Genomic DNA, 15,342 nt, shown 5'->3' with positions numbered 1-15,342 from the left:
TTCTCGTTTATGTGTATTTTGTTTTGGCGTCGTTTTTGTACCCTGTATTTTAAAATTTTGTTATTGTTAGTTTGTCATACAACGCAACATGCATAGATTTCCAGTAAAACCAGTTTTTCATCAATTGAAGACATCGCAACAAAACATAACTTTTATTAGATTCGGAAGAAAATTTCCGATCATTTTTTTCTGAATACGTATGAAGATTATTTGAAAAAGTAACAGAACAGATAAAAATGCATTGAAAACATAATGGGCGTGTTTTGTCTCCCTTCGCAAAATGTACGGAAAACACAGTCCTGTTAGATTTTTTGTTTTTGGAATTGTCGCGCTTGCTTACATTGGTTCTATAGAAAATAATGTACAAGGGGAAGCGAAGAAGAACAAAAACCATGAATGAAATTTCTGCCAGCCTTGATTTAGTTAGGGTCTGGCACTTGAGTGAGACAGATGCAAGTGGGTGTCGGTGAAAGAAGTGAAAATTGAGCATAAAATCGTTCCACTAGATTATTCTTAAGGGCTAAGAAGTGTTAAGTGATAAAAATTAAATTATATATTTGAGAGTGCAGATTTTTCGCCAAATCGTTGTGCCATAACAAATGGATACCACTGGATTATCACCATTAGCCGATTTGGATTCTAACTCTGGAGGATCAGACAGCATAAGTTTTGGACCCAATCAAAACTTGTTTAATACTCAAAACGGTTAGTATTGCAGCAACTGATTATTTGATTTTGATTTGAAATTTGATTGCATGTTCGACTCTTATAAAAAAGACAATTAAAATTTCATTGAAGGTTGCCTTTCAATTAAACATGAGTTATAAAGGAACGGTTTTTTTGCGGCGCAAAAAAATCTGGCTACCAAAAGTTATATACACAGAAAAATAATGATGGTAATATTCATCAGGAAATGGTGACAGATTTTGTGTCAAAAAATGTGTAATATTACATCAGGAATTGGTGAATTTTCATCAGTTCTTATGAATATTCATCAGGTTCACATTTTTATACATTATTTGAGTAATATGACTGAAAAAAAGGTAATATTATTTTTTTTGTAAATTTATATAATATGTATTATAAAATTGAATTGTTATGTATCGTTAAAATTAAATGGCGTCGGAGATTTCCTTTTTTTCTGTTGAAAAGATATTTGTTGGACTCTGAATCACAATTTGATAAAATACTTGTATGTGTATGTGTATTCATAATGAATGTATGTGTTTCTTTTGTTTAAAATTTGTAATATTTTTTGGCACTAGCGCTACCGATTTTAAATCATTTTAATGAATAAACAAAGCCTTTTTTGCATCGGTATTCGTCTTACTTACGAAAACAAATTTCAAAATTTAGGATCGTTCGTCTACAAGTCTTTCAAGTGCCCCGAACTCAAAAACAAATTAAATTTTGTTACTATTTGGAGAAAAACGAATATTAGTGCCGAAGGTCATGGTGGCTCTTACGGCTTTTTGAAAACTCACCCGAGATTTTGCTATTTTTTTTTTGTCAATTATTTGTCAAATTTCAAATTGAAGGCAACGATTTCAAAATTCAAATAAAAGAGATGTTGTTAAAAGCATTATTCCTAATAGTTTTTGTTGCAATCAATCATTTTCAAAAGTTAAGTTTTTCTGAAAAAATGTGCGAAAAAAAACATTTCAGTTAGTGTCAACCCATTTTCGGCAACACGACTTTTCGACACATTTCTGCTCGTCAAAAATTATTGATTATTAATTTTAAAACTTTACACAATAATAAACAATTTTAAAATTGACGTTTATTGACAATTTCGGCAAAAAGAAATGTTTGATAAAATCGTGTTCCAAAAAATGGGAAATTAATAAATACAATCTATAATACAATCTTTTTTTATCCATTTTCTGAGGATTCCAAATATGAAAAAATGAAACCAAAAAGTGCCGCTAGGGAGGCCTACAGGGCAAAAACTAACGTTGTAAAATGCTTGTTGTAGAAAAATCGAAAAACTATGAGAAAAACTGCGATGGGCCAAAAAGTTAATACCGTGAGCTTATAGTCCATGTAATTACCTATCTTTTGACCTATGGGAGTATTGGTGTTGGAGGCTGTTGCAAAAAGATAGTAAGGTTTTTAAAACATCAATTTTTAACAGTAATTTGCAAAAGCTATGAGAAAAAGTTAAACCAATCCTGGATGTCTATGGCACATTTTGAAGTGCTTTAAAAGACCTTTCGAATGCATCTACGGGAGTTGGAATTGATGAAGTTTTATGGAAATGCGAGCAATTTTAAGATTTTTTAGGTTTTTTGAACCTCAAACTTCGAAGCCCGTTTTACCCCATTTCCCTTTGTCGTAGAGGGCTCATATTTGGCATGAGTTCACCTCATGTATAGACAAACAAACGCTGAAAGTTTCATCCAAATCGGAACACCTCGATACGACCTGTTACACATTGGTGAAAAACTCGCTCTTAAGAAGATTTCCAACTCGGGCTGAAAGATGACTGTTTGTTTACTATTTTATGAGTATGTTTTTTTTTATTTGGATAAATTTAAATGCAAAGGGTGCATAAATATGAGCAAAAACATTTTTGATTAGAGCTCAAAATTTATAACATAACTTAACATTTTTCGTCATAATTTTAATTGACTTCGGAATTCAAGCAAATTGGATGATTACTCATTAGAGAAGAAAAATATTGAATATTTTTATGTCAAATTGATTTTTTATTTATTTTTTTGCAAAGACGGACTTCGAACATAGCTATTTTTATTTGCAAGAAATAGTTGATTGGCTTTACACCAGGGCTGTGGAGTCGGAGTCGAATTCGTTTAAACTCGAAACGGTTTACTCTCCATTGGATAAAACAGTGATTGTTTGATTTAAAAAGAATGATTGTAGAATGATCATCAGGCTGCAAGTTAATCACGAAAAATTAAAATATCGAAAAAAAATCCTAAGTCATTCCTGAGTCATTAGGGGAAATTCTCGTACGTTTTGCAGGTAATCACTCGCTCCTTAGTCCGTCCAATTTGCTGATTTTCAACAACTACTTATTTTGTAAAACTGTTGATAGAAACTTGCTTGCTCACTTCCTATTGAGCTATTTATAGATTTCTGTTGAAAAAGCATTTTATGAACTGTAATTGAAAGTCAAAGTGCTGATATGGCAACAATAGAAGCATTATGAAATAAGATGCTGTTCCCCTATGATGAAACATTTTCTTCGATTAAAGAAATTTTGAATAGACTTTCGTAAAGTCAAGAAAAAATCTTTGATCCACACGGCATTATTGAGCTAAAAATCATTAAAACGACTTTTAAATGAATTGTTTTTTTGCGTATATACAGCAATTCCAGCTGAAATCAGAATTTTTTCTGGTACTTTTGTACCCAACCCTCTCCGATTTCAATGAAACTTTGTAGACATGTTATCCTAGGCCTTTGTAAGCCATTTTTGTATATATGGAGCCAATAGTACTCGAAAATATCATTCGAGAAGGGCGTAAGATATTTAAATATTTTTGTATTTTGCAATTTAAAAATTACTGTATCTCGAAGCCGTTGCATAGTGTGAAAAAGTGGTCAAAGACAAACTTGTAGGAAATTGGACGGGCTTTCTAAAAAAATACACTGAAACAAAAATGCACGGCACTTATATGAGATTTTTCAGTTTTTAAGTTTAAAAGTTAAATTTGATGGTGATGTCACGATTTTTTTTTCGCTCAAATTTTTTGAGGAAATAGCCTAAAATGTTACAAAAAAGACTCACGAAAAATACAAGATGGTATGTCTCTCCTAAAATAAAAACAAAAATCATTTACTAAAACTGTTTTTTTGAAAAGTGGTCTAAACGTCAAAATTTTTCAGAATCGATAGTGGGAATCGATTCCCTAGACAATTTTACATAAAAGTCTCCATATTGACCATTGCCCAAAGTCCAATCCTTGGGAAGATACAGCGGTTTTAAAAATAAAAATGTTGAAAAAATAGGTTTTTTTGTGGTTTTTGGCAATTTCTATATGACAGACTTGGGCAACGAAAATCAATACCTTATCTAGCTAAAAGAAAGAAGATCGGAAGGCACTTGATCTTGATGGTCGAGTTCGTCGCGTCTATTCCGTAACAAATTCATGAACTAAGTGATTATATAATTCAAAATCAGATTACGCTATCATTGCAGCATTGCGTTTAACACCTCATTTTATAAATAAATATTATTTGGCTTTATCTTTCCACAGTCGGCTGTCTAAGATTAAACCATTTCATTAAAAATTTAACAAACAGTTAAACGGGAAATGTCTCATCAGCAGCATCCGATTGTTTGCCTTGAGAATGAAATATAATACCTTTCAACAAAGACTATGATTTTGGGTCGCATCATCATTTTCTATGATGAATCCTGACCAAACACCCTATCCTACTAACAAGTTTTCAGGTTCCTGGCGCTCGTGGGGTGTAAGCACAGAGTAAATCAGCTGCCCTAGTAGCAACCTGTGCTAACTAACATTCCCGCCCCTTAAAATCGAGATCTACAAACTGACATGGTGGGCACCGTTGGTGGCCAATGACTGTTACCTATTCGCAACTGATCTTGTTTTGGCAATCATGGTGTTTTATCTTTTCAGCGCATTCATACATGCTGTTGATAAGGGAAACACCACTTGATAGTCGAAGCCTATGATCAGTAGTGCTGAAAGGATATTACGGTTCTGATCAGCAACGGAGGGGCAACCATGGGTGGTCTCTCATGCTCATGCTCATGCTCATTTCTATATGGGTAATTCTCCGCCAACTCACACAGCAGTTGCCCCGACCCCTCTTCGATTTGCGTGAAACTTTGTCCTAAGGGGTAACTTTTGTCCCTGATCACGAATCCGAGGTCCGTTTTTTGATATCTCGTGACGGAGGGGCGGTACGACCCCTTCCATTTTTGAACATGTGAAAAAAGAGGTGTTTTTCAATAATTTGCAGCCTGAAACGGTGATGAGATAGAAATTTGGTGTCAAAGCGACTTTTGTGTAAAATTAGACGCCCGATTTGATAGCGTACTCAGAATTCCGAAAAAACGTATTTTTCATCGAAAAAAACACTAAAAAACTTTTAAAAATTCTCCCATTTTCCGTTACTTGACTGTAAAAATTTTTGGAACATGTCATTTTATGGGAAATTTAATGTTCTTTTCGAATCTATATTGTCCCAGAAGGGTCATTTTTTCATTTAGAACAAAATTTTTCATTTTAAAATTTCGTGTTTTTTCTAACTTTGCAGGGTTATTTTTTAGAGTGTAACAATGTTCTACAAAGTTGTAGAGCAGACAATTACAAAAATTTTGATGTATAGACATAAGGGGTTTGCTTATAAACATCACGAGTTATCGCGATATTACGAAAAAAAGTTTTGAGAAAGTTGGTCGTCATCGATCATGGCCATTCATGGTCACCCGCGACAGACACGGACGACGAAACAAAGAGAAACGCAAAAAGTAACTTTTTCAAAACTTTTTTTCGTAATATCGCGATAACTCGTGATGTTTATAAGCAAACCCTTATGTCTATATCAAAATTTTGTAATTGTCTGCTCTACAACTTTGTAGAACATTGTTACACTCTAAAAATAACCCTGCAAAGTTAGAAAAAACACGAAATTTTAAAATGAAAAATTTTGTTCTAAATGAAAAAATGACCCTTCTGGGACAATGTAGATTCGAAAAGTACATTAAATTTCCCATAAAATGACATGCTCCAAAATTTTTTACAGTCGAGTAACGGAAAACGGGAGAATTTTAAAAAAAAATTAAGTGTTTTTTTCGATGAAAAATACGTTTATTCGGAATTCTGAGTGCGCCATCAAATCGGGCGTCTAATTTTACATAAAGGTCCCTTTGACACCAAATTTCTATCTCATCACCGTTTCAGGCTGCAAATTGTTGAAAAACACCTCTTTTTTCGCATGCTCAAAAATGGAAGGGGTCGTACCGCCCCTCCGTCACGAGATATCAAAAAACGGACCTCGGATTCGTGATCAGGGACAAAAGTTACCCCTTAGGATAAAGTTTCACGCAAATCGAAGAGGGGTCGGGGCAACTTTTCCCGATTTCGTGTGAGTTGGTAGAGAATTACCCATATGACAGACTTGGTTTTTCTGTCTCGTAAATATTTTTACCGGAAAGCTCGTCCCATTTCCCATAAGTTTGCCTTTGACAGCATTTCAATTAAATGTTTGGGCTTACAGATATAAGTTTAATTACATTGCTCATAACTATAAATAGAATATTTTTTTCAGTGTGGTAGAAACCTGGATAGTAAATAAGCTTACGTAAATAATAAGACAAGTAAAATTGAAAAACTGTCAAAGGCAAACTTATGGGAAGTGGGACGAGCTTTCCGGTAAAAATATTTACGAGACAGAAAAACCAAGTCTGTCACATAGAAATCGCCAAAAACCACCAGAAAACCCTATTTTTTCAACTTTGTTATTTTTAAAACACGGTGTATTTTTTCGAGACCTCAAAGAAAAAATTTCGGAATGTCTGATATTTGGCACCGTGAAAGAAGGGCTTTTTCCCGACATTTTGCAGGGTATACCGAAATATTTCGTCGGGGGGTCTAGACCAACTTTTTTTTTGAACATTATAATTCGATTTTATGGGATATTTCTTCCAAAAAATCACAGAAAATCGGTGCACTCATGTTGATATCACTCAAATTTATTACGAATATACTTTGGGGAATATAACCAACTATATTTGACCAATATTTGATCTCCAATAAAAAAAATCGATACGACCGAAAGTAAATCTTTTCTGTGTGCAATTCGTCATGAAATCAGAGCAACACATTGCCTGGATACAAATTTGTGCTTTAAACAATGCAAAACATAGATTATTTATTTAATAAGCTCTTTACTACCCAATAGGCTCCGAAAATTATTTTTTCAATCCTCTGCCACATCACACTATTACATTTTAAAACATTTTAGAATCAATCACATTGTAGCAAACAGTTTTCTGAACAAGTTCCATAAAAAAGTATCAGTTTTGGTTCAATATAAGCAGAGATATGCCCAATTTCCTGAAATAAATAGTGCCTTTCTCCAAAATTTCTTAATTTAATTACCTTCCACATGTTGGGCACTGCCTGCTAAGATATTTTTTTTTGATGAAAAAATGTTATTTTCGAGTACTATTGGCAGTGCGTGGCCGAATGGTTACGCTGTCCGCTTTGTAAGCGGATGATTCTGGGTTCGATTCCCATCTGCTCCAACCTTCCATCGGATGAGGAAGTAAAATGTCGGTCCCGGCCTTGGTTGTTGTTAGGCCGCTAAGTCATTCCAGGTGTAGGAGTCGTCTCCATGCCATAAGTACAAACAACACACCAAACCAAGCCTACTCCGGTGGAATCGCTGGCGGCGGTTGGACTCGCATTCCAAAAGTCGTCAGTTCAAACACTGGGGTGGAAGGTTCCTTGGAGTAAAAAGAGGTTTGGGTGCTCTCCCCATTCAAGCCTTCGGACTCCTAGGTTCGAGCAGAGGTTTGCAATAGAGACCACAAAAGACCCGGGGGTCGTTAATGTGGATGGTTTGATTTTTTTTTTTGGCTCCTTATACACAAAAATGGCATGTCTACAAAGTTTCATTGAAATCGGAGAGGGTTGGGTACAAAAGTACCAGAAAATTTCCTGATTTGGGCTGGAATTGCTCTATACAGCAATTCCCAACGAAAACAGTATGATTCGAAAAAAATGTCCGATCGGGCTCAAAATTAGGTTCCTTGAACACGTAATTTATCCTTTGGGCATTAGGGTAACCTACGCTATTTTAGGTGTTAGGGTAGTTCAAAAATGGCAATTTTCGTCGATTTTCGCAAAAAACGATTTTTTTCAAAACATCTTAATTCTACACCATTTTAACCGTTTTTATCTCTCTTGGACGCAAATGAAATGTAATTGATTGAGATTTTAGATAAATATACTAGTTCGGGACCAAACAGTCTATACTTAAAAAGATTTCTTTGGAATTCCTTAGACAACTTATTATATTGGGGTTTTAGGCGCGCTGAAACGGAAAGATTTATTGAATTTATTGAAAATATTCTGGGGTTTTAGGCGCGCCGCACGCTGAAACGGAAAGATGACGAAAATGGGAAAAATCAACTTTTTTCACTAAAACTGCGATAACATCAAAATTTTACCGATGACGATGTTTTTTAGGATACAGTCATTGGGTCTGGGGATGAGATTGGGTCTCATTCCCAGACCCAAAGTTACCCCTGATGACGGTACCAAAAGTTGCGTCTTTTATTTAAGGGAAATTTTCATATGCTTGGCAGGTTAAGATTTCGGTCCTATTTCCATAAAATTCGCCAATTTCCACTCATTGTTCGCCTATTCAAACATGGATACATAACGGAAACATTTTTTTTTTTTGTAGAAAGTATGCATTTTGTGGAAAGACTTTCAGAGAAAGGAGAATGGGCGAATTTGGTCCAAGGATGTACACGAACGGGACCAACTTTTTTCGAAAGATCTCGCCGACACATGAAAAAAAGTCTTCTGGACCAACTCTCTAAACCCCGGGGTTCAAAAGTTACATGCTGTTGAAGTTTGAGCATTTTGAGTAAAAATATACAAAAAATCGTATTTTTGCTATTTCTAAAATCATTTATAAAATCTCTGTTTCATTATGGATTTCGATTTTCTTGAGTTCATTCGACGCGTATCAGCAACAACTATAAATTCTGATATGTCTTAGCATGATTGAAACATGATTTCTCTTGTTTTTATGCGTTTGAACCGTTTTTGCAAGAGTCATCCCATAGAAACATGTCGAAACTTCAAGGTTTTGAAACCGGATCCGACCCAGACTGCTTCAGTGAGTATGGAAGGCTTCAGTGCAATGTTGTAACAACTTATTTGGATGGTCTGAGTCATCCGAGAACTCCTTGGAGTTAAGACCGGTGAGTCTACCGCCGTAACAAGCAAGATGTCGGCGGTTTTTGACCACTGATCATACCCGCATGGCTTCAGTGAGGGGGTTCCTGGGTTCTCCTATATATAGGACTCCCTGGAGTTAAGATCTGTGGGTCTACTACCGTAACAAGCAAAATGTCGACCGGCTTTGACAACGGAACATACCCGCATAGCTTCAGTGAGTGTGGTAGACTACTTTGCTAATGTGTTAGGATGTCCTGGGTCTTCCAAGATATTTGGGTCACTGTAACAAGAAAAAGGTCATAACACCAGGGATTCCAAGGATGATCAAAGACATCCCAACACATTAATAAAGCAGTCTACCATATTGACTTAAGCTATCCGGGTATGTTCCGGGGTCAAAAACCATCGACCTCTTGCTTGTTACGGCTGTAGCTCCACACTCCAGGGAGTCATTGGATGACCCAGGACATCCTAACACATTAGCAAAGTAGAACGTAAAGAGATTGTTTCGGCTTGCAGTCGCATTAAAACGCGTCGATTCATATTTTGTCGTCGCCAACGTTTCGGTCCTTGGTTGGGACCTTCTTCAGGGCTTGACAATAAACAACGTTGTCCAGTATCGTTGATTAAACGGAGGAATTGTTATAGGTTGGGGGGGGGGGGGGAGTTTTCGGATGACTCAGACCATCCAAATAAGTTGTTACAACATTGCACTGAAGCCTTCCATACTCACTGAAGCAGTCTGGGTCGGATCCGGTTTCAAAACCTTGAAGTTTCGACTTGTTTCTATGGGATGACTCTTGCAAAAACGGTTCAAACGCATAAAAACAAGAGAAATCATGTTTCAATCATGCTAAGACATATCAGAATTTATAGTTGTTGCTGATACGCGTCGAATGATCTCCAGAAAATCGAAATCCATAATGAAACAGAGATTTTATAAATGATTTTAGAAATAGCAAAAATACGATTTTTTGTATATTTTTACTCAAAATGCTCAAACTTCAACAGCATGTAACTTTTGAACCCCGGGGTTTAGAGAGTTGGTCCAGAAGACTTTTTTTCATGTCTCGGCGAGATCTTTCGAAAAAAGATGTTCCCGTTTGTGTACATCCTTGGACCAGCTCCCATACAAATTTGCCCATTCTCCTTTGCAATGCTACTTGTCATTCTTTATATAGCAATCGTTATCAATTCCTACGCAGAGTTTCATGCTGGATTTTTATTACAGGTTATCGAGACACAGGAAATTCCATCAAAACTCTATTTTTTTCTGACAAACTACAAGAGTTCACCGACAAAGAATATGAACGTAAATGTAATGAAAATACTTACCCAATAAAAGTTCAAACTCAGTCTGAGGGCTCTTATTACTTGAGTAAGTGTGTTATGTTTTAAGATATTTCGAAAATGATAACGTTTTTTTTTTTACAGATAAGACTATAAGTGCACAAGAAAACAGTTCAAGTTCATTTCTTAATAATTTTCAACCGCAAACCAACAGTGAGGATGTAGATAGAAAGTTTCTGAATTTTAATCCTGAACAAATTCAATGCATGTGTGAAGCTTTGCAGCAACAAGGTGATGTCGAAAAGCTTACATCTTTTTTGTGGAGTATTCCACAGAATGAGATCGTCAGCAACAATGAAAGTTTGCTCAGAGCCAGATGTCTCGTGGCTTATCATCGAGGATCATTTCATGAGCTCTATGCGTTATTAGAATCTCATTTTTATTCCCCCAAACACCACTCGGATCTGCAAAACTTATGGTTTAAGGCTCATTACCGTGAGGCTGAGAAAGTCAGAGGAAGGCCCTTGGGTGCTGTAGATAAATATAGATTACGAAAAAAGTACCCCTTACCAAAAACTATTTGGGACGGCGAAGAAACAGTTTACTGCTTCAAAGAAAAAAGTCGCAACGCGTTGAAAGACTGCTATACACGGAATCGATACCCAACACCAGATGAGAAGAAAACCCTAGCCAAAAAAACAGGACTCACACTGACCCAAGTGTCCAACTGGTTTAAGAATCGAAGACAACGCGACAGGACGCCACAAGCAAGGCCGTAAGTATTCTAGCACTACATAATACACACGTGTTTATAATTAGGCCTGTAACTTACAACACAAGCGTGTCAAAATGAATGTGAAGGTTGCACAAAAATCTTACAAGTGCTGTGAAAAATGCACTGTCCTCCTAATTTATTCAATCCTGACTTCACACATATGGCATGTGGCCACCACCATTCTTTAAGTTGTGTAAGTTTCTTTACCAGATTTTTTTTTTCTGTTGAACATGATTTGAGTAAAGCATTTTTCATAATATATCTTGCAAGCTGTTAAAGCGCAACAGTCTGTCAAAGACTTTTCTTTTGGTTTATTCAGGGTGGTTCATTCTTTATGATGACAGTGCTTGACAATTGAAAATAATTAAAGGTTTAAAAAAACGTCTTCTTTTCATTTTATTTTGCAGTGATATGATGTTGCCGGTCCTACCAGTTGCTCCAACGCAGGATTATCAAAGACTATTCAACGTTGCTAATTACGGTGGACACGCGTATCACACAAATGACATGTATGCGGTCCAGTAAAAATAGCTGTCAGATTCAAAAGAATTATGAAAACCAGTTTGTTAATACCAGAGAACTTAAAACGTATAAATTATCTTCGTCAGTGTTTAAACCCATTTATAGAATCAATTTCACGTATGGGTAAATAAAAACTAAATACAAAGAAACATGTGATAGGTTAGCTTTAAGGCTAATTACTTAACGACAAACTAATGTCCTTACATAAGTTAATAAATGTATTAAAGGGAAATCTTTTGTTTTATTATTTATTGTTTTTTATATTTGAGATTTTTTTTAAGATAAAAGAAACTTGCTTGTTCTTTTTGCCATAAAGCCATTTATTTTGTAAAAGGCTGTAATTGAACGCCAAAGTACTGATATGCCACCATAAGGTGCTCAATGGAATGTTTAGCTGTTCTCGTAGCTTTTTTTTTGCTCGAATAAACTTTATCATTTATAGACTTATTCGATAAAATCAGAATGTAGAAAAGAGCTCGCAGAATAATTTCTCCAAATAAAAAATCGGCATCTGTTCAATTTTGGCAGAAATAAACGCAATTTCGTAAAATTAATTGCAATTTTCTCCAAAACATAAAAAAGAAAAAGATTTGAGTTTAGTTTCGAGTAGAAATTTTAACATAGAGACCGCTCAAACCAACCGCATCTTCTCGTTTTTAGGTTTTTAAATAATTTTTAAAAATCCAGTAAAAAAACTTTAAGAATCACACCATTCCTAAAAATAGCCTTTTCATCAAAATTTTTAAAAAGAGCGAAAGAGCTGTTCAAAAGAGCCGCTCTTTTTAATGAGTAAGGGAAAATGAGCGGCTCCTTAAAAAGAGCGGTTTTGCCCACCTCCACTCCTAAGTGATTTAAAATGTTTAAATGAAGATGGTGGCCGGTGTTGAAATACTGAAAAAATGTATTTGGTATGCTAACAGGCAATCAACAACTAAATTTGACAAAAATGGGGTCGCAGAACTCGAATTCGATGTTAAAAGTGAGAAAATAAAATACACGAAAATATTTTTTTTATCATGATTCGATTAGAATGGTACAAATTTTACTTTAAGTTTTTGTCTCCGGGCAAACTTTGAAGGGGGGGGGGGGAGGCCTTCAAGATTTGCCCGAAAAATCAAGGGGGCAAAAAAATATTTTTTCAAAGAACTTTAAAATTTCAATGGAAATTGAAATGCAATCAGCTGAAATCAATTAAAAATGCATTCAACTGCGTTTAGAATCATTTTTAGTATGTTTGGGTTGATTTAAAAATCTTTTGAATTATTGAAAATTGTCGATGGGGTAGTATTGCAAAATGTTTTTTTTGCTAAAATTTTTGTTTTCGTTTTTGAAAACTAATGATTGCAAAACAACTGAACTAGCGTAAAATACATTTAAACACTTTTTCCATGCAAATGTTGGCATATATGGCCTGTTATTTTTGTTCACTGAGATCTTTTCCAACACGCACGAAGCAAAATGTTCATCGTTCGGTCAAAACGTTCATCGTTCGTGCAAAACGAGAGAGAATTGAGAGACAAATTACCATTTCCGGTGTCCTTTCGCTCAATTCTCTCCCAATTATCTTCGAATTTCTTCATTTTCTTGACATTCGCGTCCTACTTCTTACTCCTTGATTCCTGTTTATGACTTTTTATATGCATTTGAGTTCATCGCTCATCAATTTGAGTTCATTGTAAATGCTCGTTTGTCAACCTAATCGTGAAAAAATAAAAAGACACAGAGAACACAGCTCGAGATGGGCAAAAAATTATTCTCACTAAGTTCATTTGCCAAAAAAGTTCATCCGTCATAACAAAAAACCAGAAGTGTCGACTACGGTAATCGAACCAGAGACCTTTGACATACTAACTCAATTACTTAACTGCCTCGGCCACCACAGCTTTGTGAACAAGGAGTGTGGTCAGATGTGAATGTATGACACTTGTTGGAGATTTATCGTTTCAATTGTTGTGGTGGTGGGAGTTCCCGAGCATTTCTCTGGTATCAATACCAAATTTTGGTATTCCTGGACCCTTTAAAATTTGTCTTGAGGATTATGCAAGAGCAAAATGTGGTATCATATAAATTTGAGGTATTGTTTTGATATTGCAAAATTGCAGAATTTGTCAATGGTCGAACACCACATTTTGATATTCTTTTGGTATTACAGTGTTTTATCAAATTCCGCTGAAACTATGGGAAAATTTTGACCAATTTTGACAAAATAATCAATTTTGCGCTAAAATGATGTCTCAAAGCGAATGCTTTCATTGAAAACCGGAAATTTCAAACTTGATTTTAAACATTTTTGATAAACTCCCTATAGAAATGACTTGAAATTGTGGAAAATTTTCTTAGTCAGAAATCCACATTTTGGTATTATTTTGGTATTGAAGTGTTTCATTTAATTCCTCTGAAACTAAGGGAAATTTTTTATAAATTTTGACGATATAAATAATTGTGCGCTAAAATGACTTCCAGAGTTTTTTTTGAAAAGGACCAATAAACTATTGTCTTTCATATGTTTATAGGACCTAATAAAAAAAACTCTAGACTTGAAACTCAAAAATGTTAAAGCTTATTTACATGTACCCACTAAGATTTTTTTAAATCGTTGAAATTTCTCTAAGTCGGGATAACCAAATACTTTGACTAACGAGACAGACTATTGAATTTTGGTGAATTTTAATTCAGTTTCATTTTAAAAACACTTATTTTTCAATCTTGTTATTTTTCAGAAGCTTCAAGAACTTCATGCACAGGCCGTTCATCAATGACAAATCGTCAGCTGTGTGCTATCTTGTGACATAGACCATTTTGGTCGAAAATGAGTTAAATATGACGTTTTGCTATACACTACAAGATGCTTTAACCCGATTTTGGAAACTCGCTTCCGTTTCCCGGATATCGCAATACACACTTGTGACATAGTCCAATTTATCATCAAAATGATTGTGCACACTTGTGACACGTCATACATGTTGCTGGAAAATGTGGATTTTTTTTCTTGTTTTTCACAAATTTAAATACACACATAGGGGAGAGTGGGGAGACTTGATCCCCGGGGACACTTGATCCCAAGCCTGTATCTCGTCAGCATGTGGGTAAAACAATTAGCTTTGTTCTAGAAAGTTGTGCGAAATTAACTAAAATTCATTGTAGAAAACAAAGAAAAAAATTAAAAAATGTTTAGATCGAGTTACACACATTTTTCTAAAAAGTGCTGCCAAAAACCTCAAAGAGATCTTTTTTCTTAGTTTTAATAGGTATAGAAAACACTCAAAATTTATTCAAAAAAATATTTTTTATACACGAATTGTTTCATAAACTTATCAACTCAAAAACCCATACGCATTTTATGTTAAATTTATCGTCATACTATTTTTACAATCAATTGTTGAAAAAAGTGCGTTTAGGGAGACTTGATCCCTGCATTTTTACAGTCACTGGAATCAGCCTCAAGATCAATTAATTGGGCTGGGCTTTCATACATAGTTTCCTTTAGTATAGTTGTACATAACTTACTGCAGTTTGAACTTTTTTTTCAAAAGTTTTGTAAACAAAAATTTCCAGCTTTTGTAAACATGCTTAATTTTGTTCTAAAAAATAATATTTTAAGTTTTCAAATATTTTACATACTAAACTTGTTATATTTTGAACACAAACGTACAGGTTTTATGTCAAATTGCTGTAACTTATAGAAAATTAAAAGTTTGGATGAAAAAGAAACATTTTGCTTAAGATTTCTTCAAAATGTTGAAAGGGGGATCAAGTTACCCCTAACATTTTTAAAATGCCTGTTTAAAATATTTTTTTAAAAACGCTTGGCATGATTCGAAGAGTTCCTCTGATGAAATA

General features: G+C 34.8%; 1 protein-coding gene across 1 annotated transcript; it reads left to right on the top strand.

Annotated features, from left to right (window-relative positions):
- The first annotated feature begins 228 nt into the window (after nucleotides 1-228).
- LOC6040524 (homeobox protein six1b) lies at nucleotides 229-11,734 on the top strand. Its single transcript, XM_038258371.1, has 4 exons — nucleotides 229-705; nucleotides 10,147-10,293; nucleotides 10,350-10,980; nucleotides 11,388-11,734. The coding sequence occupies exons 1-4, from the start codon at nucleotides 600-602 to the stop codon at nucleotides 11,503-11,505; spliced, it is 1,002 nt and encodes a 333-aa protein (XP_038114299.1). The 5' UTR covers nucleotides 229-599; the 3' UTR covers nucleotides 11,506-11,734.
- The last annotated feature ends 3,608 nt before the right edge of the window (nucleotides 11,735-15,342 follow it).

Source organism: Culex quinquefasciatus, chromosome 2, assembly GCF_015732765.1.
Source record: "Culex quinquefasciatus strain JHB chromosome 2, VPISU_Cqui_1.0_pri_paternal, whole genome shotgun sequence".
In the NCBI taxonomy this organism is placed as follows: domain Eukaryota; kingdom Metazoa; phylum Arthropoda; class Insecta; order Diptera; family Culicidae; genus Culex; species Culex quinquefasciatus.
Note: the sequence above shows the minus strand (reverse complement) of the source record. Positions and strands in the feature narration are given on the sequence as shown.